The 25,431-nt window shown below is 54.6% G+C and overlaps 3 protein-coding genes across 6 annotated transcripts in view; 1 reads left to right on the top strand and 2 right to left on the bottom strand.

The window, feature by feature from the left end:
• Positions 1-5,771: 5,771 nt before the first annotated feature.
• RSAD1 (radical S-adenosyl methionine domain containing 1) lies at positions 5,772-14,309 on the bottom strand. 3 transcript variants are annotated; one of them, XM_045044636.1, is made up of 9 exons: positions 13,633-14,309; positions 12,487-12,620; positions 12,169-12,373; positions 8,879-9,244; positions 8,624-8,687; positions 8,067-8,214; positions 7,794-7,848; positions 7,314-7,417; positions 5,772-7,124 (listed from the first exon to the last, which is right to left on the bottom strand). In XM_045044636.1, the coding sequence occupies exons 2-9, from the start codon at positions 12,543-12,545 to the stop codon at positions 7,007-7,009; spliced, it is 1,119 nt and encodes a 372-aa protein (XP_044900571.1). In that variant the 5' UTR covers positions 12,546-12,620; positions 13,633-14,309; the 3' UTR covers positions 5,772-7,006. The 3 variants fall into 3 exon arrangements, with proteins under 3 accessions (XP_044900571.1, XP_011287492.2, XP_003996740.2); XM_011289190.4 differs by lacking the exon at positions 13,633-14,309 and adding an exon at positions 13,029-13,331 and having other exon boundaries at positions 12,577-12,620; XM_003996691.5 differs by lacking the exon at positions 13,633-14,309 and adding an exon at positions 13,029-13,325.
• A 970-nt stretch (positions 14,310-15,279) lies between these two features.
• The window catches only part of ACSF2 (acyl-CoA synthetase family member 2), a 33,304-nt gene continuing 23,152 nt past the window's right edge, over positions 15,280-25,431 (bottom strand). Inside the window, exons 9-16 of the mRNA XM_003996692.6 lie at positions 25,062-25,153; positions 24,704-24,780; positions 18,240-18,347; positions 17,227-17,378; positions 16,082-16,223; positions 15,872-15,982; positions 15,664-15,732; positions 15,280-15,434 (exon numbers count right to left, since the gene is read on the bottom strand). Of these exons, the coding sequence (XP_003996741.2) occupies positions 15,384-15,434; positions 15,664-15,732; positions 15,872-15,982; positions 16,082-16,223; positions 17,227-17,378; positions 18,240-18,347; positions 24,704-24,780; positions 25,062-25,153 (802 nt within the window). The 3' untranslated portion in view covers positions 15,280-15,383. The remainder of the gene's footprint in view (positions 15,435-15,663; positions 15,733-15,871; positions 15,983-16,081; positions 16,224-17,226; positions 17,379-18,239; positions 18,348-24,703; positions 24,781-25,061; positions 25,154-25,431) is intronic.
• CHAD (chondroadherin) lies at positions 20,486-24,500 on the top strand. 2 transcript variants are annotated; one of them, XM_023243515.2, is made up of 4 exons: positions 20,486-21,315; positions 23,173-23,336; positions 23,615-23,760; positions 24,094-24,500. In XM_023243515.2, the coding sequence occupies exons 1-3, from the start codon at positions 20,542-20,544 to the stop codon at positions 23,754-23,756; spliced, it is 1,080 nt and encodes a 359-aa protein (XP_023099283.1). In that variant the 5' UTR covers positions 20,486-20,541; the 3' UTR covers positions 23,757-23,760; positions 24,094-24,500. The 2 variants fall into 2 exon arrangements, with proteins under 2 accessions (XP_023099283.1, XP_023099282.1); XM_023243514.2 differs by having other exon boundaries at positions 20,487-21,315; positions 24,002-24,500.

A 25,431-nucleotide genomic window follows, 5' to 3' on the forward strand; every position in this document is an offset into this window, starting at 1 on the left:
TCTCCCTCTCTCTTTGTCCTTCCCCCGCTCATGCTCTGTCTCCCTCTCTCTCTCACAAAAAATAAACATTAAAAAAAATGTTTAAAAAAGATCGTGTATGTAAACGTGTTCATTTTCATGTAAGAATTTCTCACGGTGATTAATCTGAATGGTGGGATTATCAATTGCAGGGGCCAGTGTAGTCTCAACTATGCTGTAGTAACAAACAGCCCCAAAACCTATCAGTTTCCAACAGCAAAGATAATTTCTCACTCGGCTCATGTCTGTTGTGCTTGGCTACTCCTCTGCCCCCCATCTTCACTGCGGGGCCCAGGGTGACATTCTCTTCCCGAACACTGCAGGTCTCTGTGGCAGAGAAAGGAGATGGTGGCCCACCCATGTAAGACATGGCTCTTACAGACGGCACTAGGCAAGTGTCATGGCCCTTCCCAGGTCCAACAGGGCAGGCATATGATCTCCCATGGGTCCTCAGGGAGGGGTAATCAAGGAGGGGTAGTAAACATTTTCAACAGTAGTAAATCTACCACACACGTTATCTCACCCTTGTCTTAGTCCCTTGGGCTGTTATAACAAAAATGCCATAGATGGGGTGGCTTCAACAATACACATTTACTATCAAAATAACACCAGCATTCTTCACAGAGCTGGAACAGATAATCCTAAAATTTGCACGCAACCAGAAAAGACTCCGAAGAGCCAAAGCAATCTTGAAAAAGAAAACCAAAGCAGGAGGCATCACAATCCCAGACCTCAAGCCATATTACAAAGCTGTAATCATCAAGACAGTATGGTACTGGCACTAGAACAGATACTCAGATCAATGGAACAGAATAGAGCACCCAGAAATAGATCCATGAACGTATGGCCAACTAATCTTTGACAAAGCAGGAAAGAATATCCAATGGAATAAAGACAGTCTCTTCAGCAAGTGGTGCTGGGAAAACTGGACAGCGACATGCAGAAGAATGAATCTGGACCACTTTCTTACACCATACACAAAAACAAACTCAAAATGGATGAAAGACCTCAATGTAAGACAGGTAGCCATCAAAATCCTCGAGGAGAAAGCAGGCAAAAACCTCTTCGATCTTGCCCACAGCAACTTCTTACTCAACATGTCTCTGGAGGCAAGGGAAACAAAAGCAAAAATGAACTACTGGGACCTCATCAAAATAAAAAGCTTCTGCACAGCGAAGGAAATAATCAGCAAAACTAGAAGGCAACCGACAGAATGGGAGAGGATATTTGCAAATGACGTATCAGATAAAGGGTTAGTCTCCAAAATCTATAAAGAAGTTATCAAACTCAACACCCAAAAAACACATAATCCAGTGAAGAAATGGGCAAAAGACATGAATAGACATTTCTCCAAAGAAGACATCCAGATGGTCAAACAACACATGAAAAAATGCTCAACGACACTCATCATCAGGGAAATACAAATCAAAACCACCATGAGATACCACCTCACACCTGTCAGGATGGCTCACATTAACAACTCAGGCAACAACAGATGTTGGCGAGGATACGGAGAAAGAGGATCTCTTTCGCATTGTTGGTGGGAATGCAAGCTGGTGCAGCCACTCTGGAAAACAGTATGGAGGTTCCTCAAAAAACTAAAAATAGAACTACCCTACGACTCAGCAATTGCACTACTAGGCATCTATCCAAAGGATACAGGTGTGCTGTTTCGAAGGGACACATGCACCCCCATGTTTGTAGCAGCACTATCAACAATAGCCAAAGTATGGAAAGAGCCCAAATGTCCATCGATGGATGAATGGATAAAGAAGATGTGGTATATATATATATATATATATATATATATATATATATATATATATGATAAAGTATTACTCGGCAATCAAAAAGAATGAAATTTTGACATTTGCAACTACGTGGATGGAACTGGAGGGTATTATGCTACGTGAAATTAGTCAGTCAGAGGAAGACAAAAATCATATGGCTTCACTCATATGAGGACTTTAAGAGACAAAACAGATGAACATACGGGAAGGGAAACAAAAATAATTTAAAAACAGCTAGGGGGACAAAACAGAAGAGACTCACGGAGAACAAACAGAGGGTTACAGGAGGGGGTGTGGGAGTGGGGATGGGCTAAATGGGTAAGGGGCACTAAGGAATCTACTCCTGAAATCATTGTTGCACTCTATGCTAACTAATTTGGATGCAAATTTTTAAAAATAAAAAAATAAACAAAAAAACAATACACATTTACCTCTCAGATCTGGAGGTGGGGAAGTCCAAGATCAAGGCGCCAGCAGATTCAAGTGTCTGGTGAGGGCCCACTTCCTGGTTTGCAGTCGTCCACCTCCTCTCCAGGTCCTCTGGTGGCGGAAGGAGCAAGAGAGCTCTCTGGGGCCTGTTTTATAAAGGCACTAATCCCATTCATGACTCCCGGCCTTGTCACCATCTGAAGGCCCCACCTCCTAATACCATCACCTTGGGGATTAGGTTTCCACTGTATGAATTCCTGGGGTGGGGGTGGAGGGGGGATAACACAAACACTGACTCTACAGCAATCCTATTAAAGTCCTTTTCGGGGCGCCTGGGTGGCTCAGTCGGTTAAGCGTCCGACTTCGGCTCAGGTCATGATCTCGCGGTCCCGTGAGTTTGAGCCCCGTGTTGGGCTCTGTGCTGACAGCTCACAGCCTGGAGCCTGTTTTGGATTCTGTGTCTCCCTCTCTCTCTGACCCTCCTCCATTCATGCTCTGTCTCTCTCTGTCTCAAAAATAAATAAACGTTAAAAAAAAATAATAAATAAATAAATAAATAAATAAATAAAATAAAGTCCTTTTCTTTGCAGAATGTAGTTCTGTCCTAGGAAGTGGGTGGTCTCACTGTTGGAGACTCCACGGGAGGGAGAAGAGACACCCAGTCTAAGCTGCTTGTCACCAGGCGTAGATAGCCGCTTCAAGCCTGAGGCCGAGAGGCCTGACAGAGGTCAGAAATCTGCCTAATTTAGGAGGCAGGTTAATAGACCTGGACCCAGGGTAAGTTTAAAACCACAATGTAACAGAAAGTTCTGGATGTCCAGAAGTGTTATGCCAGGTCTGCTACTTACCACTCAGACGACCTGAGATTCAAGAATCTCTCTGAATGTCCCCGTATGTAAAATGGAAATTAAAATATCTGCCCCAGGGGCGCCCGGCTGGTCAGTCGGTACAGCATGGGATTCTTGATCTCAGGGTCTCGAGTTTGAGCCCCACAGTGGGCGTAGAGCTTACTTTAAAAAAGATTAAAATAAAACAAAACAAAATAAAATAAAATAAAATAAATTAAAGGGCACCTGGGTGGCTCAGTCGGTTGAGCATCCGACTTCAGCTCAGGTCATGATCTCACGGTCCGTGGGTTCAAGCCCCGCGTCGGGCTCTGTGCTGTCAGCTCAGAGCCTGGAGCCTGCTTCGGATTCTGTGTCTCCCTCTCTCTCTCTGCCCCTCCCCCACTCACGCTCTCTCTTTATCAAAAAATGAATCAACGTAAAAAAAATTAAAAATAAAAAAAATAGAATAACAAAACAAAATAATAAAGTATAAAATAAAATAAATAAAATAGCTGATCTGCCTACTTCACAGTACGGGGGGGGGGGGGGGGGCGTGGCTCAGTCTCAGGCTTTAAAACTGTAGAGCTCTTGCACGTGGAAAGTTTGGTGCTTCAAGCTGTAACCACACACTCCCACATATTACATTTCCCCAGCTCCTCACATCGCTTCGTCCCCAAAGTGGCTTGTCCTCCCCTTTGGTGTTTGCGTGCTCCCAGTAAGGGTTGGGTGAAGTGTGTGAAAAGATGACAACTCAAATCTCAATTCGGAGGAGGAGGAGAACCCCTCTGATGGCTGAGCCACGGAAGGCCTGGGCTGCAGAGGGAAGGGCCCCACTCCACTTCGTCCCGTCGAGAAGTACCCGTGTCCCCCCCTTGTTCCTCCTGACTCCAGCCTCTCAGGATGGAAGGCACGAGATGCCAGGGCTTCCCAAACTGGCCTGATCGTTTCAAAAGCGAGCTTCCTGGGCTCCACCTCCCAGAGATTCTGATTCACCTGGTGAGGGTGGGACCAGGCTGAGTCACCGAAGGTGATCTGTGCCACCCCCACCTGGTCCTGGTTCCCGTCCAGGCCCTCTGCATGGGCCTCGTGAGGTGCCCCAGCAAGGCAGGGCCCAGACATCTCAGGTGGCAGGAGCCCTGGCAGCTGGGAGAAACCCGAGTACACCCAGGTTATCTGATGGCTCACCTGCTCGGGCCCTGTGTTCACTTCTTGAATATCAAGATCAGGGGAAGGCTCTGGAAGACACGCTTGCCCCCACCCCTCGCACAGGTCACCCTGCAAGCCGCCCCAGGGCCAGAGGAGGTAGTGAAAAAATATATTCCCCCTTCCCGCTCCTAGCCCTTCAGAACCAAATGCACTGCAGGCTTCCACAGCCTGCTGGCACATCTTTACAGATAACCCGGGGATTTATCTCTTGACACATCTATCAACAGGCCAGTGAGTTCCTCGAGGGCTGGGACAGGTCTCACTCCTCCCTGCGTGCCCTGCACAGGGCCAAGCGCCCCATTAGCGCGTGCTGAATATTTCACGAATAAAGGAGAGGCAGTAACACTAACCATGTTACCACAGGGTCACAGAAGGACTGATATTCACACCCACTGGGCACCCAGGGAATGCACGTGCTCACCTCTGAGGGGTGGAGGGAACCCCAACCTTAGTGCCCCAGCTGGAGGCTGAGCTTCCCCTGCCCGGATCTGCAGCAATAACTAAATTACTTTTGACATCACAGTATCCTTTGATGTGATAAGGTATGAAAGTTACAGAGCCTCTGTACAGGAAAATGCCCTTTTCTCTCTCTCCCTGTCCCCCACCCCTCTCTGCCTGTCACAGGCACACACGCGCACACACACACACCCTGCATACAACATCTAGGTGAAGAGTTTCAGCCCTTCAAAAACAGGGAAAGCTGGGACGCCTGGGGGGCTCAGTTAGTTAAGCATCTGACTTCAGCTCAGGTCATGATCTCGTGGTTTGTGGGTTCGAGCCCCGTGTCGGGCTCTGTGCTGACAGCTCAGAGCCTGGACCCTGCTTCGGATTCTGTGTCTCCCTCTCTGCTCCTCCCCCGCTCACATTTTGTGTCTTTCTCTCTCTCTCTCTCTCAAAAATAAACATTAAAAAGAGAGAGAAAGCTCTTTTTTTTTAGTAGATGAATGCCAGTTAACGAATGTCGATAGAATGTTAGAGTCAAAAATGAACATTTTGCAGCTCCTACTCTAGTCACTGACTTAGGCAAAGGGTCATTAATGAATGCTAAAATCATTGGGGGCAATGATTGTCAGAGAACAGGGCACTCATTTGTCTCAAGGTATCACGCTACTGATAAACTATTAACTTCCAAGGTGGGGGAAAATATACTATGGACAGATGGGACATCTGCCACTTTAATCAAGTGGTCAAAATTAGTATTATCGATAGGGGCCCGACCTGGCATTATGTACCTTGAGCTACACAATATCTGTATGTATTCTTGCCAAAAATATTTCACCCAAACCCAATCATTAGCAAAGAGATACACTCAGAATGTGGGACATTCTACAAGACAAGCGGCTTTGATTCTGAAAAACCCAGTGTCATAAAAATAAGCAAAAAGGAAGGGGCTTTAAAAAAAAAAGAAGAAGAATGAGGAGACATAACAGCGAAAGGAAAGCATAAAACTTTATTGGAGTCTGTGTTCCCCGCACCCGCGCCCCGCCCCCCCCCCCCCCCCCCCCCCCGGCCTCCAAAGAGAGTTACAACGTTTTGGAGACGTTCGGGAACATTTGAAAATGGACCACACAGTATTGCACGAACATACACTTTCTTAGGTTGGTGATATTGCTGTGGCTATATTGGACAATGTTCTTTTTCTTAGGAGATACAAGCTAAAACGTTTGATGTCTACACCCTTCTTTCAAATGGTGCAGCAAAGAAAAAGAAAGAAAGAGCTAGCTAGCTATTCAAAGGTAAAGTAAATGTGGCCAAAATGTAGCAATCGCCAACTCTACAGGGTGAGCACAAAGTCTGGAAACATGGCTATTTTATTTTTTTACAGGTTGAAGATGTCCTTGATGACATTATGAATCCTTCCTCTTTCCAGACTGTAGAGGCACCCTGCAACGAAGGCTATGTAGTTTACATTGAACTATCCTTTTAACTTTCCTGTAGGTTTGAAATCTTTTAAAATGGAATGTACAGTGGGGGAAGGAATCTCGGCTCCAGACTAAGCCTCGAGCCCCCAAATCAGGATTCTACTCTCCAGGGAAGGAACCTAGAAAAAGGAGCTGACGAAGGTCAAGGCGGGCTCCCTCCCTGGGCTTGTTGGGCTGTTTAAATAAAACCAGGCAATCGTTTGTGCAGGTAAAAGGCCAGGGGAAAATTACCAGGCTCTGGGTCTTTCCTGAATTCTTTTCCCCTCCCCTTTCCCTGCTTAGCTCCCTGCGACCGACCTTCACTCTCGTGAGAGAAGGGGAGGGGAGGGGAGCCGGGGACGCAGGAGGGTCTGTGTGGCTCTGGGACCCCAGACATAACCCGGTTGCCAAACGAGAAAGGGTAAGGCTTGCTCTGATCGTTCCCACTGTCCTCAGAGTCCAGCCGGTGGCTGTACTGGACATGGGCACGGGTCCAGCCGCACAGGTCGGGCCCTCTAAGTCCTGCCCTATGTTGGAGGGGCTAGAAGCCCGAGAGCTAGATTTCTCAGAATCTTCTGCCAGCCAGGATTTCCTTTGGAGCCCACTAGTGAGAGGCACTTGCAGAAACCATTACTCCTTTTCTGGCAGCGGAAGGCAAACTCAATGCCAGTTTGCAAACCAGCAATGTCCTCTCACGCGCCTCATGGTAGCCATACCCCCTGGGGATACCAAGGAAGGGCACTGACTGGAGCTGGGACGGCACCTGCCAGTGCAGAGCGTCAGTCCGGCCTCCAGAGCCCACCTGGCACTGTCCTGGGATCACAGAAACATCTGGTCATCCCCCTTGCCCAGGGGAGGGGGCTCTCTGCAGCCAGGCCTCTTGGAGTCGGGGCAGGAGGGTCAGCAACAGAGAGTCTAGTACAGCCAGACCCTCCCAGGAACACCGAAGACCCCTGGAAAACCAAGAAGCCTGGATGTGACTGCCTCAGTTTACCAACTTCAATCTTCACCATCCACCGGTACGAACGCCCCAGCCCCCACAGGCCCCTCCTCATGGGTCTTTTGCGTTTTTCCTGGGGCTGTGGATCTGTAGTCAGGGCTCCCAGGGAATCCTGACATGCCCCCCCCCCCCCCCAACACACCTGTGATCCAGCAGCAGCAGGCCCTGTACCAGCAAGGCCTTCACCTCCTGGCTTGATCCAAACACGTCCCATAGGCTCAGCTGGGATGCAAACCGCTGCCAGTGCTGGGAAACCGGAAGGGTGAGAGGGACAGGGACCGCAGGGTGGGTGGCTGGCTAGTCTGGGCACACGTCTGGGGGTGTGGTGAAGGGCAAGGGAGGGTCCCGTCCGCACAGGGGTCTCTGCAACGGACTCACGCACACCTAGAGCTGGGGTGGGGGTGGGGGTGCCTGCGGCCCTCGTCCAGGGTTCTCACCACTGCCCCACACTGCCCACCGCTTCTGCCCATCAGGGCTCGGCTGGGCCAAGGCCAACCTCCAGCTGCCAGCCCCAGAGGAACAGATGTGCGTACGTGTGTCTATGTGTGAGCACAGAAGAGACAGTGATTCTGAAAGACCCAGGAGAAGGAAGTGATGTGCCACAGCCCCCCCCAACCCTTACCTGGTGAGTGATCCCCACGTCTGTACGTAGCCCCATGGCCAAAACTTCCTCTAGCCTGGGAGAAAAACCATCAAGGTGTCTTGGAGAGGAGACCTGGCCGCACCCCCATTCTTCAAACCCTATGCTGGGATGTGTGTACGGGGGCTCGTGAGGCCATGCAGGACAGGGAGGGAGGGGGCAAGGCAAGGCAGGAAATTAAGTTGCGCCGGTAGGGATGGCTCTGGGGGTGCAGGCAAAGCCGGGGTGAACAGCCCTGCGCTCTCAGATGCTCACAGCTCCAGCTCGCCCAAGGGAACGCGCTTCCGGGTGCCGTGGCCAAACAGCGTCACCTCTTTCATCCAGTTGTCGGGCTCCAGGGTCTGGATCCGAGCCTCCCGGGTGTGGCCCCCGGCCCCCTGGGGCACAAATCGCCCGTGGGCCCCTGACGACATCAGCAACCTTTAGTGGCAGCTTAATGCTGTGTGTGCTCGACAGACGTTAACTCGGTGGCTCTCAAAATGCGGTCCCTGGACAACTAGCCTCTAATATGCTGGGAACGTAAATTCTTGGGCCCTACCCCAACCCACCCTGCCCCACCAAACTCTGGATGCGGGGCTCAGCAATCCCAGTTTTAATTCTGATACACACTAACGAGTGAGCACCACAGTGCCACAGCCACGATTTCAAGCATCTCGAAATACATATTCATCAGCTCTACAAAGTATTATTTTTTGCTGCACTTCACGTATAAAGAAACAGAGGCTTTGAGAGGTTAATGAGTGGCCCGAGATCACACAGCCGTGACATTCTGCTCCTGAGTCATCCCTTCTTATGGTTCTCGGGGGACTCACCGGGCCCAACGCCAAGGTACTGACCGCACTGCCAGTAAGTCCAATTGTGGGTACTAAGCGCCCCCTGTGGGGAAGGAGGGAATAGCTCAGCGAGAAGAAGGTGGGCCCGCATCTGCTCAGGTAAGGGGCACCTGGCTAGAATGTCCCCTGTCTCAGGCCTCGAGAGCACCCGGCAGCAACCTCCCACCCCCACAATTCTCCACTCCCGGCTTAGGCTGCCCATCCCCCAACTTCAGCCAGCAGCCCAAGACTCACATTGCGGGCGAAGTTGGAGACCTCATACTGGCGGAAGCCTGCCTCCCGGAGCAACGCCCGTCCCTCCTGATACATCTCAGCAGCCGCCTCGGGGTCAGGGGCGGGAAGGGTGCCCCGCTGCACCTGGGTGAAGAGTGCGGTGCCCCGCTCCAGGGTCAGCTGGTAGAGGGAGATGTGGTCGTCACAGTAGCCCAGCAGTTCCTGCAGCTGCCGTAGCCACGGCCCCGACTTCTGTGCCGGAAGCCCCAACATCAGGTCCACAGATACACGTCCGGGAAAGAGACGTCGGGCCTCTGCCAGTGTCTGAAGCGCATCGCTGGCCGTGTGTGTCCGCCCCAGCAGCTGGAGCTCCTTGTCATCTAGGGACTGAGGAGAGAGGGCCAGGTATAACACGGAGGCCAGCTCAGAGGCAGACGGAAACAGGTGACCGACCTTACTGTGGACAGATACACAGGACACAGCAGGGAGCCGCAAGCCAAGGGTACCACGGGCTCAGCCTCACTATGGTTCGCTATGTGCAAAGCATTTTTAAGTACTATCTAATGCATCCTTCTAATCCTCCAACATTAGCTCCATTCTACAGATAAGAAAACCGAGGTTCAGATGTGTTACATAACTTGCTCAAGGCCATACAATGGCAAAGTCAGACCTGGAATTTAGGACTGTCTGACTCCAAAGGCAAGAGTGTTTTTGTTTATTTATCTATTTATATTATTTTAAAAGTTTTTCTATAAATGTATTTTATTTTGAAAGAGAGAGATCGAGAGGGTGAGCGGGGGAGGAGCAGAGAGAGAGGCAGAGGGAGAATCCTAGGCGGGCTCCGTGCTGTCAGCACAGAGCCCCGTGTGGGGTTCAATCTCACGAAGCCAACGTGAGATCATGACCTGAGCCGAAATCAAGAGTTGGGATGCTTAACCGACGGAGCCGCCCAGGTGCCCCTGAGAGTATTTTTAAATTTTACTTTTATTTTATTTTTTAATTTTTTTTTTAACGTTTATTTATTTTTGAGACAGAGAGAGACAGAGCATGAACAGGGGAGGGGCAGAGAGAGAGGGAGACACAGAATCTGAAACAGGCTCCAGGCTCCGAGCTGTCAGCACAGAGCCCGACGCGGGGCTCGAACTCACGGACCGTGAGATCATGACCTGAGCCAAAGTCGGACGCTTAACCGACCAAGCCACCCAGGCGCCCCTTAAATTTTACTTTTAAAGATACTTCAAACTTACAGACCGTTTGAAAGCCAAGTACAATAAACACCTTCATTTAGATTCACCGAAAAACATTTCACCACATCTGCTTTGTCTCTAAATATACGTGTATGTGATTACAATGCTGAGCCACTTGACGGTAAGTTATAGACCAGCACCGACCAAAAGAATTTTCTGGGATGACAGAAGTGTTCTCTGTGTGCACTGTCCAATGCTGTAGACACTAACCACATGTGGCTACTTAATTTCAAGTTAGTTACATTTAAATAATCACATTCCAAGTGTTTACTGACATGTGGTCAGTGGCTACTGTATTATTGGTCACTGCAGATATAGAACGTTTTAGGAGAATATGGTAGCCGCTGACCACATGCTAGAGGGCACTCGCGATGTGGTTGCTTAAATGTAATTAACTTAAACGTTATCCCTCAGTATCCCTAAATACTTAAGTGTGCATTTCCTAAGAACAAGGACATTCTCTTACATAACCACAATCCAATTACAGAGTTCAGGAAATGTAACATTGACACAATGCCATTATCTAATACACAGTCAGAGTCAAACTTGTCCCCATAATATCTATTGGAGTAATTTCCTCTCCCCAGCCAAATCCAGGATCCAACTGGGTCACACATTACATTCAGCCCTCGTTGTCTCTTTCGTCTCTTAGGCTAGCTACACCGCCTTTGTCTTTCAGGCCATGACGTTTTTGATGAATACTGGCTGGTTGTTTTTAAAATGTCTCTTAATAAATTCTAGAGACCTGTCCTACGACACTGTGCATATAGTTACCAACACGGATCTGTCCACTAAAAAATATGTTAAGAGGGTAAACGGATCTCAGGTTATCTGTTCTTACCACACACACAAACATTGCTTTTTAAGTTTATTTAGTTATTTCAGTAATCTCTACACTCAAGGTGGGGCCTGAACTCACAACCCCGAGACCAAGAGTTGCATGCTCCACCGAGTGAGGCAGCCAGGCACCCCCAAAAAGTCTTTAAAAAAGTTTTTTTTTATGTTTATTCATTTTTGAAAGACAGAGAGAGAGAGCGCACAAGCAGGGTGGGGCAGCGAGAGAAGGGGACACAGAATCTGAAGCAGGCTCCAGGCTCCGAGCTGTCAGCACAGAGCCCAGACACGGGACTCGAAGTCACAAACCGTGAGATCATGACCTGAGCCGAAGTCAGACGCTCAACTGACTGAGCCACCTAGGCGCCCCCCCCCCCAACCAAAAGTCTTTTAATTTAGATTTTCGTGATGGTTCCTCACAAGTAGATTTAAGATATACATCTGGGGCCAGAATATCTCAGAAATGATGTGTCTCTTTTGGTATATCCCATCGGGACAAAGCCCCAACCCCAAACTGTATGGTTAAGTGGCAGATGTATTAGAAGGATGAACAATACTGGATATGGAAGTACCAGGAGTCAACCGGAAAAGAGTATGTTTCTCCCCTACCTAAAAACCTTCAACAAGTCCCTTATCACCACCAGGCAAAACCCCAAACTCCCTTGTGTGACGCTCAAGGCTTTGGGGCCCTATCTTGCAGCCTTGTCTCCAGCCTCTCCAATGGCAAGTGACTCACAGCTCTCCAGAACATACAAGGTTCTCCCATTCCTGTGTCTTTTCCTCTCACACCCTCTCTCCTGTGGGACTCCTCCTCCTCAAAGATCACCTCCTCCAGGAAGGTTTCCAGGATTTCATCAGACTGAGACACCCTTCAGGCTGTACTCTGAAAGCTTTTTGCTGAGACTCCCTTTACTGGCAGCCTTTACCATGGTGCAGTGATCTGATGACCCTTCTGCCTCCTCCTAGGTCTCCAATCATGTAACAAAAAATTTTTCTGAGCGTCTGCTATGTGCCATGCACTATGGTGGGTGCTTGGAATACTGTGATTTAAAAAAAAAAAAAAAAAAAGGTAGGCATGATCCCTGCCTCATGGAGCTTGTGGTCTAGCACAGCAGCAGACATGCCTCCTGGGCCCTGGCACCCAGAGGAGCCCAGTTAATGAATGTGACCAGAGGAGAGACCGCACGGAGGGTCTGGGTGCCCTGGGATGCGGTGGGTAAGATGGGTTACCTGGAGACCAATGGACAACCTGTTGATCCCTGCTGCCCCAAAAGCTGCCAGCCTAGAGCCTGGGGCCGAAGTGGGGTTGGCCTCCAATGTGACTTCGGAGTCTGCAGGCAGGTGGGCTGCCTGGTCCACCGCCTCCAGGACAGCAGCCACAGTGTTGGGACTGGCCAGACTGGGGGTGCCCCCACCAAAGAACACAGAGTCCACCCTGGGGAGAGAAGATGGAGGAGATGAAACTTGGGGGGAGCCCTCCGGGACGTCTGCACCGGTCCTAGCCGCTCGCCCAATTTCCAAGACCCCGCCTACAGCCCCAGCACCCACCGCCGCACGCCGCTGAGCCCCAGCAGCGTCTGCGCCTCAGTCACCAGACAGCTCCGCATGGCAGCCTCCTCCACGCCGCGGGGGACGTACTTGTTGAAATTGCAGTAGCTACAGCGCTTCTCGCAGTACGGCCACTGGGGGCAGGGGTGGAAGGGCCGGGCGAGGTGTGACCCCAGCGGCTGCAGCCACTTGCAGGGTTCCGTCGCACGCATCCCCACCCCAAGGTCGTCAACAGCGGCTCAGCCATCTAAGCCGCACAACTCCCCAAGGAAGGTGGGATGGGGAATATTATGCCCCCTTCGTTAGGAGAAAACTGGGGCTCAGCGGGAAATCACTCGGTCAAGGTCACCGAACTGGTGAGCGCACCAAGAGACTTCAGGTCTCCGGACCGGGACATTTCCTTGCCAGGGTACCGCGTCCCGTCCCAGACCTCGCCTGGGGGCGGGGAGGGACGGCAGGTGGCTTCACGGCGTGACCAGCCGCCACGTGGACCCAGCCCCGCCGCCGCCGCGCCCCGCGAGCCCCGCCCCCGCCCCACTCACGTGCACGTAAAGCGCCGCGCGCGAGCTCGGGGGCGCAGGACTCGGGGATCCCTTGGCGCCCTCCGCGTGGCGGCGCCTCTGGGCCATTTTGGTCGCCGCCGCCCAGCCGCGGGCCCGGGCCCCGGGGAGCGCCATGGCGCCCGCTACGGCGGGGAGCGGCCTGGTGCGCGGAGAGATCGGCAGACACGCTCCCGGGACGCACGGGAGTGCGCAGAGCCGCGCCAGCCGGGCCGCCCGGGCCGCCCCGGCCGGAAGAAGAGGGACTGCGTGACCGCGCGCCGCGTCCCCGGACGGGCTGGGAGGGCCCCGGGCCTCGCCTCTGCGGCGCCACCTGCTGGGCCCGGACGCGCTCACCGCACCCGCCCGTCCGTCCTTTCCCGGAGAGGGTTGTGGGCTGAGCCGCTTCGCCTGCCTTTTGGCCCCCTGTCCGAGGGCGAGTTCCCCACCTCATGCAGGAGCTCTTGGTCCGTTCAGTCCTTCACATTGTATGTGCCTGACTCAAAGCTGGGGACTGGGGACATCTAGATACATAAGATCAGGTCGCAGTACAGGTGCGACAGGAGAGAGACAAACCAACAAGAGACAGCAGGCAATAGATACTAACTCAAAACCTGCTGGATATCAGGGCAGTGTCCTCTGTGCTGTGTGGCTGGTCTGTTGCAGGGGCCGTGGAGTCAGTGGGGAAGGAGAGGACACCTTGGGCTGGATGTTGAAGGAGCAGAGATTCCCAAGGACAATCAGCTTGGCCAGCAGAGTAAGCTGTCATCTCCTGGGTCAGGCCCGCCTGGGCACCTGCTGGGAGGAAAGTCAGACGGTGTCCTTGGGAGGGACGGGGTGCAGGTGAGGGGCTGGGAAAGCAGGTATCTGAAGAACTCTTTGATAAAGTGGAAAGATCACGGGCTTTGGAGCCAGATATCTGGGTTCCAATTCCAGCTGTGTGGCCTTGGGTAAGACTCTGAACTTCTCCGAGTGTGTTTCACCGTTTGTGAAATGGGGCAAGTGCCTATTTGGGAGGGTTGGTGGGAAAATTCCAAGAGAAAATACATATGAAAGCACCTAGCCTAGGGCTGGGCACCCAGAGCACGCTAAACTTCAGTTCGCTTTCTAAAAAGTAAAGAGGACGCCTCTGCTGCAGGGAGGTAGGTATTCAGAACAGCAGGAAAGTTTCCGCCTCTGTGAACTGGAAAGTGATGTGCCTTTTGGAACACAGCTGTTTTTATTTCTTGGGTCAAGCTACAGCGGCTTGAACTGGTCCAGCCCCTCAAGGAAGCCCCAGCTTCATCTTTTTTTTTTTGAAATCAAAATTGGGTTGGTTTGGGGGGGGGGGGGCGGGGAACACAGGATGTGGGATGATCCCTAAAGGGTATGGAGTTTCTTTTTAAGGTGATGAAAATATTTAAAACTGACTTTGGAAAACTCATGTAGCATTTGTGTGTCAACTATATACTTCAATTAAAAAAATCGACTTCAGGGATGACCGCACGTATCTGTGAATATACTGTAAACCATCAATAGGATACTTTAAGTGGGTGAATTGGATGGTATGTGAAATTATATACTAGTAAATCTGTTATCGTTTTAATTTTTTTAAGTATTTTTATTTATTTCAAGGGAGAGAAAGCGCGTGCATGCAAGTGGTGAAGGGGCACAGAGAGGGAGAGAGAGAGAATCCCAAGCAGGCTCTGTACCACCAGTGCAAAGCCTGATATGGGGCTCAAACTCACGAACCGCAAGATCATGACCTGAGCGGAAGTCGGATGTGTAACTGACTGAGCCACCCAGGCGCCCCAAGCTGTTACTGTTTAAAAAAAATAATAATAACATTTATTTTTTGAGGAACAGAGACAGAGCATGAGTGGGAGAGGGGCAGAGAGAGAGAGAGGCAGTCACAGATTCTGAAGCAGGCTCCTGGCTCCACGGTGTCGGCACAGAACCCGACGTAGGGCTTGAACTCCCGAACCTCGAGTTCGTGACCTGAGCCAAAGCCGGATGCTTAACCGACTGAGCCACCCGGGTGCCCCAGGCTGTTATTGTTTTAAAAAGGATACTTCTTGCTGGACTAATCTGACAACAAAGTGAAAAAGCAATGATCTGGGTTCATGTCTCAGAGGGATCAAGTGAGGATTAAATGAAATAGATAACGCACACCAAAGTCGGCACCTTCGTGACAAGGAACTGGAGGGTCTGAAAGTGTCCCTCCCTTCTCCATCCCATAGCAGCTGTCAAGAGAGCACACCAGCAAGAGACCAACCAAAGAAAACAGAAGCTCTTTATGCCAAATCACAAAGACAGACAGGGGAATGTGGGAGGAGGGCCGCAAGGGCCTGGGAGGATTCCCCCCCACCCCGCCCTTATTCACAGGTTTAGATGTTGTTCCATCTGCTGTCGAAGTTTGAATTTCTGGATCTAGAGGAAGAAGAACAGAGTGAGAGCCAGGCTCAGGGCCTCTGCCAACCATGGTTCCCAGCTGGCTTGGTTTGCCTGGGACTGAGGTGTTTCTTAGGGGAAAGTGGGGAAAGTTTGTGGCAAGCCAGACTCTTTTGCCCATCACGGAGGGAGGCATAGGTCGAGCCACCTGGCCTTCTGTACCTAGGACCCCAGGCCACCCTGCCCCTCTCTGGTCTCCTTTACTCACCTTTCCTGAGACAGTGAGGGGGTAGTTTGTGACAAACACGACGTATCGGGGAATCTTGAAGTGGGAGATCTGCAGACCAGAGGGAGATAAAGCGTGAGGATGGTGGGGGGGGGGGGGAGGAGGGGGCAGTGGGCTGCCTGGCTGGCTGGCAGGGAGAGGGGGTTGAAGCACAAAGCAACATCAGCATGGGGCGGGCTGAGGTTCCCACCTTTCCTTTGCAGAAAGCCTTGATCTCCTCCGCCGTAGTCTTCTCCCCCTTTTTCAGGCGAATGCAGGCACAGATTTCCTCCCCCATCCGGTCGTCCTTCACCCCCACCACCTTGCAGCGCCAGAGACAGATGTCAGACATTGCCATGCCCATCCCTGTTTCCTGCTCCTGGGGGGGCTCGCCTGGGCTCGCCTGGGCTGGGTGGCTCACCTGCACTTCCTGCACCTGCGGGTGTGTGTGAAAGAAGTCTTCAAGCTCGGCGGGGTAGATGTTCTCACCGCCCCGGATGATCATATCCTTGGAGCGGCCCACGATCTTGCAGAAGCCCTGATTGTCCATCACGGCGATGTCTCTGTGAGGAAAGCCCAGGGATGACCTCTCACCTCTGCCTCTTCTGACTGGCTTAGCCATCAAACATTTATTGAGCACCTATTGTGTGCCTCACACCGCCCTAGACTCTGGGGGATATGGCATAAATAAGACGTTCTGGATATATGCTTTTCGTGGCTAGCTTTTTTTTTCTTTCTTTTTTTTTTTTCTTATCATTCGGGGGTCAGTTTAAACACGTCTACCTTAAAGAGGTTTTCTCTGACCCCCCAATCTAAGAGAAGCTCCTGTCCCCACCACTGCTGCTTTCTTTTCTCTGACCCTGTTTTAGTGTCTTCCTGGCGTTTATCCATGTCTGAACTGATCTCTTTTGTATCTGTCTTCCTCCCCAAGACGTGTGGAAAGTCAGGGCAGGACCCTGTTCATCTTGCCTTCCCTTGGACCACCAGTGGCCAGAACAGTGCTGGCACATCGGAGGTGCACGATAAGAATTTGTTCACTCGGGGGGCGCCCGGGGGCTCAGTCGGGTCCGATTTCAGCTCAGGTCATGATCTCGCGGTTCAGGAGTTTAAGCCCCACATCGGTCTCTCCGCTGTCAGTGTGGAGCCCGCTTCGGATCCCCTGTTCCCTTCTCTCTCTGCCCCTCCCCAAGCTTGTGCTCTCTCTCTCTCTCTCTCAAAAATAAATAAACGCTAAAAGAAGAAGAAGAAAAAAAGCTTTGAGAAAAAATTGTTTTTCTCAATTGACAGATGAGTCTTGGCTCAGGTTTTATAGACACCCGTATAGCGCCCGGTCCTAGGCGCTCTCACCCATGCTGTGTTTGATCTTTTTGGGTGCTCTGTGCAGGGAGCACGATCGTCCTCATCTGACACATTTTGGAAATGAAGTCTCCAAGATGTGCAGGAGCCCTCTTGACAAACAAGTTCTCTTTGTGTTAGTTTGATGTTTCCAGCTAAGACTCAGGCCCTACCCCCAACCCCACCCCCCCACCCCCCCAGCCTCTCCTCGGCCCCCAGCTGCCTCCTCACCCTGTGTGATACCACTTGTCCTGTCCAATCGCTTCCTCGGTCTTCTGGGGCTCGCCCCAGTAGCCCAGCATGACGCAGTACCCTCGGATGCACAGCTCCCCGGACGTGTTCAGCTCGGCCAGCGTCCCCGTCTTCATGTCCACAATCTGGGCCTGGGACCGGGCAACTTCAGGCTGGGGCCTCCTGCCTGCCCTCTCGCCTCAGGAATGGGGGGGGGGGCGCCTCGGGATGGGGGGAGGGGGAAGCTTCGCCTTTCCAGCCCCTGGCTCTGCCCAGCCCAATCAGTGAGAGCTGCTCTGGGTCAGCCTTCAAGGTGCAAGGGGCCCTCAAAGGGACAGGCTGCCTGGGAAACTAAGTGTTTATGCCAAGCAAAAAGACGGGCTCTGTAGAAGGCAGGGGCGGGGGGTGTGGGAGAGAAAAAAACCGTGTAGGAAAAATCTCTGTGCTCTGGCTCCTCTTTGAGGCCATCCTGGCTGCCCCTGAAACAGACAGTGGGGCTTGGCAAAAACACACCTCAGACAGGAAGGGAGGCTGCGGGAGTTCAGCTGGCGGCTGCTCAAGGCCACTGTTCCAGCTCTTTCCTCTCAGGCCTTAGCCTCAGGCTCAGAAAAAGCCCTAGGCCAGGCCTGGGGAGGACCTTGCTGCTGGGGGCTCGGGGTGCTCTGGGCACCTTGAGTGAGCTGTGTGGCTGTCTGATAGAAAGAAATGGGGGTGCCCGGGTGGCTCAGTCAGTTAAGTGTCCGACTTCAGCTCAGGTCATGATCTCACAGCTCGTGGGTTCGAGCCCCGTGTCAGGCTCTGTGCTGACAGCTCAGAGCCCAGAGCCTGCTTCGGATTCTGTGTCTCCCTCCTTCTCTGCCCCTCCCCTGCTCACGCTCTGTCTCCCTCTCTCAAAAATAAAGATGAAAAAAAATTTAAGAAAAGAAAAGAAAGAAAGCAATAAATGTCCCCAAGGAATGCGCCCCAGTGGAGTGATAGGAGGTGGGGTCCAAAGGTCTCCGTCTGGGGCTAACCTCTGTGTGAGGCATAATTCTGCCCACACTTTCTGCCTTCTGTTCCACAGTGTCCTCGGCGAAGTTCATGAAGGTCACGGGACTGTTCTCTGTTGTTCCGTAAGCCACCTAGAGGGTTGGGGGAAGGCGTTTGGAGGGAGCACTGGAGATGCAGTGTGAAGGGTGAGCTACCCTGGGGCAATGTGAAGGAACCCAGGAGAAAGTGGAGGGCAGTGGGGTGATGGGAAAAGAGGCACCCCGGCAGAGGGGACTAGCTCAACTCGCAGGGGCCCCAGGTCTGAAATAAAATTGAGATCAAGGAACATTCTTTTCTAGCCAGGGCTCTCCGTTTCTTGCTTCCTGGAGCAGCCATGTGCCTGAGCCCATGGTTCCCTGCGTTCCCGACGCCCCAGCCTTCTCTCCTTCCTCCCCAGGCTGTCTCAGCACCCCCTCCCTGATTTCAGGCCGCAACATCCCCTTTCCCTCCCTTCCAAACTGAAGGTCCCATAAACTTGATGAGAAAGCCAGCCTGCATTGGCCCAGCTGGAAACTGCACAGACACAACCCACCCACCCGCCTGAAACCCCGAGATCAATGCCTGGCCTTGTGGTGGGTGACCCCGAAGCTTTGGAGGGTTTCCTGTAAGTGTATTTCCATCACAATTAAAATATAGCCAGAGCAGGGTTTAAAAGCCAGTCACCCCCCCCCCCCCCACTCCCACCCAACACTTCCAGTGGTTGGAACATCCTGAGCAACAGAAAACCAGAAGCCAACCTTGGAGGAACCTAAATACCATCAGGGAATGTTCTGAGCCAACTATGACCCCCGTCTAAGGCAACGGGTGAAAGGGGCTTAGGAGAGGGGCTAGGTACCCTGTAATCTAGGCTCCTGATCAACACAGACAACAGACCTTTGTCCATCCTCCACCCCACCCCACCCCACTCCCCACTTCCTCTGTGGTAGCTGGCACACCGCTGGGGCCCCTCCCCTCCCCCTCTCAAACCCAGACAACAGCCTCTACCAGGCAGCCCAGGGCTCCTACCCTGCCTACCTACCCTCCCCTTTCCGCAGGAATCCGGACACCATGGCTGGCAAATGGACACACAGAGACCTGGTCAGCTGGGGGACGGCTGCCCACAGGACCTAAGCTGTCCAGAGTTGATCGCTGGTAGCCAGGACCTGACCCCCCTCCCCCCCCCCCCCACCTCGCCATAGTCCTGGGGCCACTGCCCAGGTGTGGCCTCTGCCAAGTACACCTTGGCGCCACTCTGGCCGCCACCCTGAGAGACCCCTCAGGGGCAGGTCCTGACCGCTGGCGGTGGGGATGAGGAGATGGAGATATTTTAGGGAAATGAAGGAGGGGGTCGGGGAGAGATGGTGTGACTGTGCTGGTTCAGTTGTCCCCGCTCCGCGTCTGTGGTCTTCAGGTGTGTCTGCGAGTTCTACGGGTCACCACCCCCCCCCTCCCGCCCCCCACTCCCCGCCCCTGTTCCCACATTTCTGGTTAGCCTTCAGCAGTGGAAAAACGGGATGGGAGTGCAGGGGACAGAAACTCAAGCCCGGGGCTGGGCGAGAGGGGCCAGAGACCACACCCCAAGGGTGGGGAAGGAGGGCCCGTCGCCTTGGGGTTGGCCGGCCGGAAGGGGGAGCCCGACGCCAGCGCGGCTCGCACGCTCGGCCGGCGCCGCACAAGAGTGCTATTAAAGCGCCGCCGGCCGGCCGACCGCGGCGAGACTCGCGTCCGGCTGTCCGGCCCCGCTTCCTCCCTCCCTCCCCGGGGCCAGGGCTCCGCGCCGAGCGTGTATGGGGGGGGGGGGGGCGGCTTTCAGGCGCAAACCTGAGCAAACAAATACGTTCGGGAACGTCTCCACTCTCCGGTGTGAACTTGGGGCTCTGGGTGCACTCGTATCCACCCCCCCCCACCCCCGCCCCCGCAAAGGATGGGGAAAGGAGATGCGGGGCGGGAGGGGGGGGCGGGAAGGGTCGGGAGAGAGGCAGGATCTGAGAGAGCAGGGAGAAAGGGGCCAGGGGCCAGGGGCCAGGACGAGGCTCTGGGGTCACGGTCCCAGCCCCCCCCCACCTCGCACGGTCGCCAGCTGGGGGCAGTGCCCCGCCCCTCCCCGTCGAGGGCGGGGGCGCATCCCTGGGCGGGAGGGAGTTAAGCCCGGTGGCCTGGATGCTCCACGTAGAAGCTGGCTCCTGCTGCAGGCTGCGGTCAGGGCCACCGTATAAATAGGGCGGGAGACCGGAGTGCCCAGGACTTGCCGCTGCCCGCGCCCCGCCGCCGCTGCCCCCCGGCCCCCCGGCCCCCCGGCGTCCGGCCATGGCCCGTCCGTTGCTCTTGCTCAGCCTCGGCCTCCTGGCCGGCCTGCTGCCGGCGCTGGCCGCCTGCCCCCAGAACTGCCATTGCCACGGAGACCTGCAGCACGTCATCTGTGACAAGGTGGGGCTGCAGAAGATCCCCAAGGTGTCAGAGAAGACCAAGCTGCTCAACCTACAACGCAACAACTTCCCGGTGCTGGCCGCCAACTCGTTCCGGGCCATGCCCAACCTCGTGTCGCTGCACCTGCAGCACTGCCAGATCCGCGAGGTGGCCGCCGGCGCCTTCCGAGGCCTCAAGCAGCTCATCTACCTGTACCTGTCCCACAACGACATCCGTGTGCTGCGCGCCGGCGCCTTCGACGACCTGACGGAGCTCACCTACCTCTACCTGGACCACAACAAGGTGACCGAGCTGCCCCGGGGGCTGCTCTCCCCGCTGGTCAACCTCTTCATCCTGCAGCTCAACAACAACAAGATCCGCGAGCTGCGCGCTGGCGCCTTCCAGGGCGCCAAGGACCTGCGCTGGCTCTACCTGTCGGAAAATGCGCTCACTTCGCTGCAGCCCGGCGCTCTGGACGACGTGGAGAACCTCGCCAAGTTCTACCTGGACAGGAACCAGCTGTCCGGCTACCCCTCAGCCGCCCTCAGCAAGCTGCGGGTGGTGGAGGAGCTGAAGCTGTCCCACAACCCCCTGAAAAGCATTCCCGACAACGCCTTCCAGTCTTTCGGCAGATACCTGGAGACCCTCTGGCTGGACAACACCAACCTGGAGAAGGTGAGCTTCCAGCTGCGGAGCTCTGCCCGGGCTCCTTTTCTGCCTCGAGGCCCAGGGATCCAGGGCCACAGCCGGGCACCGTCCCTTCTCCCCTAAAATTGCTTCTGTCTCCTCTCTGGCTGTCTCCAAGGTGAGGAGCTTTGCCACCTCCGTCCCTCATCTTGTCACATCCTCACCCCTGTCCCTAGTCTCAGCCACCGCCCTCTTAGGATTCCTACTTACGGACAGAGTTGGGGCTGCCCTGGCCCCTCGGTTGGCCCCTGGGAGGCACATCCAGTGCTCCCCAACCCCCTGCTGTGGACAGGAGCCACCTCTTCCTGTCGGGCCCTTCCATCCCTCCTCTGCTGTTTTTTCCTGTCTCCAGCAGGCCTACCACCCCATAAAGGAAGGTTTGTTTATTGAGAAGGTTTCCAGAGGAGCTGGGCAAATCAGGCCCACAAAGAGACCCTGTTCTTGGTGGGGGGGCGGGGGGGGGGCGGGGGGAGTGCATGTGTGCAAAAGTGGGGTGGGGGGCTGGGGGGGTGAAGGGAAAGCAAGTAGCTGAGGAAGAAGACCTCCTCCATGCCCCCCAGAGGCCCTGGCGAATGTTCCCCTCCCCACCCCGCCCCACCTCCCAGTTCACACACAGACACACTCCGCTGCGTTCTCAGGTTCATTTCAACGGAGGGGGCCCAGGAACTAGGGGTTTCCCCAGGTCGCAGGGATGGCCCCGTGCGCTCTGCCAAGGGACAAAGGCAAGAGCCCCATGACACTGTCAGCCTTTGGCACAGGACTCCGGGTGTCTCCATACAGGGAAGACTGGCTGGGCCGCACTGTCCCCCAGACCACTGACTGCCCTTTGCCCACCGCAGTCACCAGACCCGTCTCCTGGCTGCATCCTTGCTCAGCCCATCCTCCCCTGTGATACCCAGGTGGGGTTGCCTTGGGTGGCGGTGGAATCTCTCCGTGGGACTGGAAAATCACTCTGGTACAGGGGCTTCGGCCAGGAGGTTTGGGCGAGGACCAAGGCAAGGTGTAGAAGACCGTCATCAGAACAGTCTGGTTACCAGGGAACTTCGCACCCCTCCCTGAGCCACAGAGATGAGGGCAGAATCATACCTGGATGGCAGCCAACTTTGTCTGGGTGGATGCGGCCCGCCCTTCTTCAGCCCCGGCCCCTGCAGACATGAAGTCGGATTTCCCTGTGGGCCACCGGTGCCAGAGTGGCCTTTTAGTGGGTCGCAGAGCAGGGCAGTAGGGGCTGATCTGGGGCGGGGGCGGGGGGGGGGGGAGGGGGCGGTGCGGCCAGGCAGGACTGTGATGCCTGGGCCAAGATGCGGGCACCAATAGAATGTTTCCTCTGGAGCCGTCCAGCCTGGCCAAAGGCTCCACCAAGGAGGCTCCACAAATAGCATCTGGCAAGCAGTGAGGGAGCAGTGAGGACAGAGCTGGGGGAAGTCCCAGGACCCTGGGGCTGCGGGGAGCCTGGGCCCACTGCCCATCCCACCAAACACTGACCAGCTTCACCGTGTGCCAACGCAGGCCGCTGGAGCCAAACTCTGGCTGCCTCCCCAGGCCCAGTGTTTGTGCAGGGAGTGTGATGCCAGGGGAAGAGGAGCTGGGTGTGGTCCTGCAGCTACTGTTTACTCTCTGGTGTGACCCTGGGCAAGAGACTTGCCCTTCCCCCCCCCCCAGCACACCCAAACCCGCCCCCCCATCTGCATTTTGGAAATAACACCACCTATCTCAATCGGTGGCTGTATGGCTTAGGTCATCTGAGACAATTTAGCCTCAGGAGCCACCGCTGTGGGACCTTAGAGCTGGGAGAGGCTGGACACCGGGGCTGGGGTCCTCACTCACGTCCACCTCACTCCCCAGTTCTCGGACGGTGCTTTCCTGGGTGTGACCACACTGAAACACATCCACCTGGAGAACAACCGCCTGAACCAGCTGCCCTCCAACTTCCCCTTTGACGGCCTAGAGACCCTCACCCTCACCAACAACCCCTGGAAGTGCACCTGCCAGCTCCGGGGTCTTCGGAGGTGAGAACACCCCCATGCTACCCGCTGTGACCTGCCCTCATGGGATGGAGTGGAGGCACACTGGCCCTGCAGTATGACGCCTGGGGCACATGTCCTAGATCTGCTGCCTAACAGGTGTGGGCCCTAGGAGTTTGTAAAATGAAGATGACAGTTCCAGGCTATCCTAGAGATAAGTTGATCTTGGCCCCCTGGCTCATTGTCCCCTCCCCCTGCGCCCCCCCACCCCACCCGCCCCCTGCCATCTCTCGCCCAATCCCAGCGACTCTCTGTCTCTCTAGGTGGCTGGAAGCCAAGGCTTCCCGCCCTGATGCCACTTGCGCCTCACCCGCCAAGTTCAAAGGCCAGCATATCCGTGACACCGATGCCTTCCGCGGCTGCAAGTTCCCCACTAAGAGGTCCAAGAAAGCCGGCCGCCATTGAACAGGTGGGGCACGGGTGGGCAGCTCCCCTATTCCCCTCTCCGGAGATTCTAGCATGAGGAGGGGGTCCCAGGGTACTCTGTGCCCACAGAGGGGCATGCATACTCTCCATTTGTGCAGGGAGGGGAGGGGAGGACTGGGGCTCCCCTCTAAAGGAGAAAGTAACGCTGCCTGGGACTCCCACCATTCTCTGCAAGCTTTGTCAAGGCTATCGGGCTTCTGACGCTGAACCTTGCCTCACTGCAGGTCCTGACTCAGCCGGTCCTGGTGACCGGCCTCTGCCTCCAGCTGGAGAAACTACTGACCTTCCCATCTCTGACCCCCACCTCTCCCCACAGCCTCTGCTGATGCACAGAGCTGTTCACACCTAGACATGTCCTGGCAGGGGGACTCGGGCACTCCAGCACGAACCCAGCTCCCCCTGACGGTGAGAGCTCCATCACGCCTGGCCCCACCGCCACGGCTCCTCTCAGAGAAGCTATTGCCAAGACCCCAAGTCCTTCAGAACCAGAACCCGAATCCTCCTTCCCTTTGCTCCCTTGGCCTTACCCTTTGGAAACGAATACCACATCTTTGCCCTTCTCCTTTCGTCCAGAAAGGGTCTTGAGCCCATACCCCAACTCCGCCAGCCCCCTGCCTGCCAGGACACTCTAGCGGGATACTGGTGCTTTGCCGCATTACCCTCCCATGCTGCCCTTCTCTTCCAGATTTCCATAAATATAAATTTATGTATGGGTAATATTTACTCCCCTGTCACCTGTTTCTATGACTCGCCAGCTGCTGATGAGGTCAGACTGCACTTTCTCACATCTGCTTTCTGGAAGGAGGGCCAACCGAGAGGGTCTTCCTTGGAGATCTGGCCCGAGCTCGTCCCTACAGACACCAGTCTGTTCTCACCCCGGGCCTGGCCTGCCCCCTGCCCGCAGCCCCAGCCCAGCTGCCACTCACCACCAGCTCCTTCATGTTTAGCTTGTCGATGATGGCTCGGATCAGCTCTGGGGGTGCGGGGGACCCAGCAATCACACCTGAATCAGAGAGAAGACTGACACAGCTCCCTGCTTCTCCAGGCCCTGTGGACCCCCTTCACCTACGGCTCCTTCTAGAGCAGAACATTCCCTTCTTGCCCTTGACCCTGGACTTGTTCCTACACCTGGCACTTGGCCTTGGGCTGGTGTCCAAGGACACGGGATTTGCCTCCCTCCCACCCGCTTTTCTGCAATGTCTTGTTGCCTCCTAAATAAGAGATTGGGCGCATATCCAGCTCATCAGGTCAATCTTGGCTCGGCTGCCCTTGGCCCTACCCCACCTCCACACATGGACGAGATGTCGTAACTGGAGAAGTCTGGCTGGTTCAGAATGTCCACGAACATTGTGGGGGTGCCGTACAGGATGGTGCCTCTGTATAAGGTGGGGGGAGTCTCAGAATCAGGCTTGGAAGTGGAAGGGAGCTCCCTTTTCTTACCCACCCCACCCTGAACCCCCCCCCCCCCGGAAGGGCCAAGGCTGTATACGTGGGAAACAGGAAGGAGAAGCTCTTTGGAGGCAGGAACTCGTCCTCCCCTGGGAGTCCCCCACTACCCCTGTCTCCATTTCTCTGGGCTGAAGCGGGGACACATCTCAGAAAGGGATCAGAGCCCCGGAGTGAGGAATCGGAGGGTCTCATCGGCCCCTGGGGG

This window comes from Felis catus, chromosome E1 (genome assembly GCF_018350175.1).
Source record: "Felis catus isolate Fca126 chromosome E1, F.catus_Fca126_mat1.0, whole genome shotgun sequence".
Lineage (NCBI taxonomy): Eukaryota > Metazoa > Chordata > Mammalia > Carnivora > Felidae > Felis > Felis catus.

What these genes read in the sequence shown, in the direction of transcription:
- RSAD1 (XM_003996691.5), bottom strand. Translation starts at nt 13,163, where the DNA reads ATGGCGCTCCCCGGGGCCCGGGCCCGCGGCTGGGCGGCGGCGACCAAA. An exon ending in ACGTGGGGATCACTCACCAG is followed by an intron (nt 7,418 to 7,793) that starts GTAAGGGTTGGG and finishes CCGGTTTCCCAG; the next exon opens with CACTGGCAGCGGTTTGCATC. An exon ending in CTGCTGCTGCTGGATCACAG is followed by an intron (nt 7,125 to 7,313) that starts GTGTGTTGGGGG and finishes TTGGTTTTCCAG; the next exon opens with GGGTCTTCGGTGTTCCTGGG.
- CHAD (XM_023243515.2), top strand. Translation starts at nt 20,542, where the DNA reads ATGGCCCGTCCGTTGCTCTTGCTCAGCCTCGGCCTCCTGGCCGGCCTG. An exon ending in ACAACACCAACCTGGAGAAG is followed by an intron (nt 21,316 to 23,172) that starts GTGAGCTTCCAG and finishes CTCACTCCCCAG; the next exon opens with TTCTCGGACGGTGCTTTCCT. An exon ending in CAGCTCCGGGGTCTTCGGAG is followed by an intron (nt 23,337 to 23,614) that starts GTGAGAACACCC and finishes CTGTCTCTCTAG; the next exon opens with GTGGCTGGAAGCCAAGGCTT.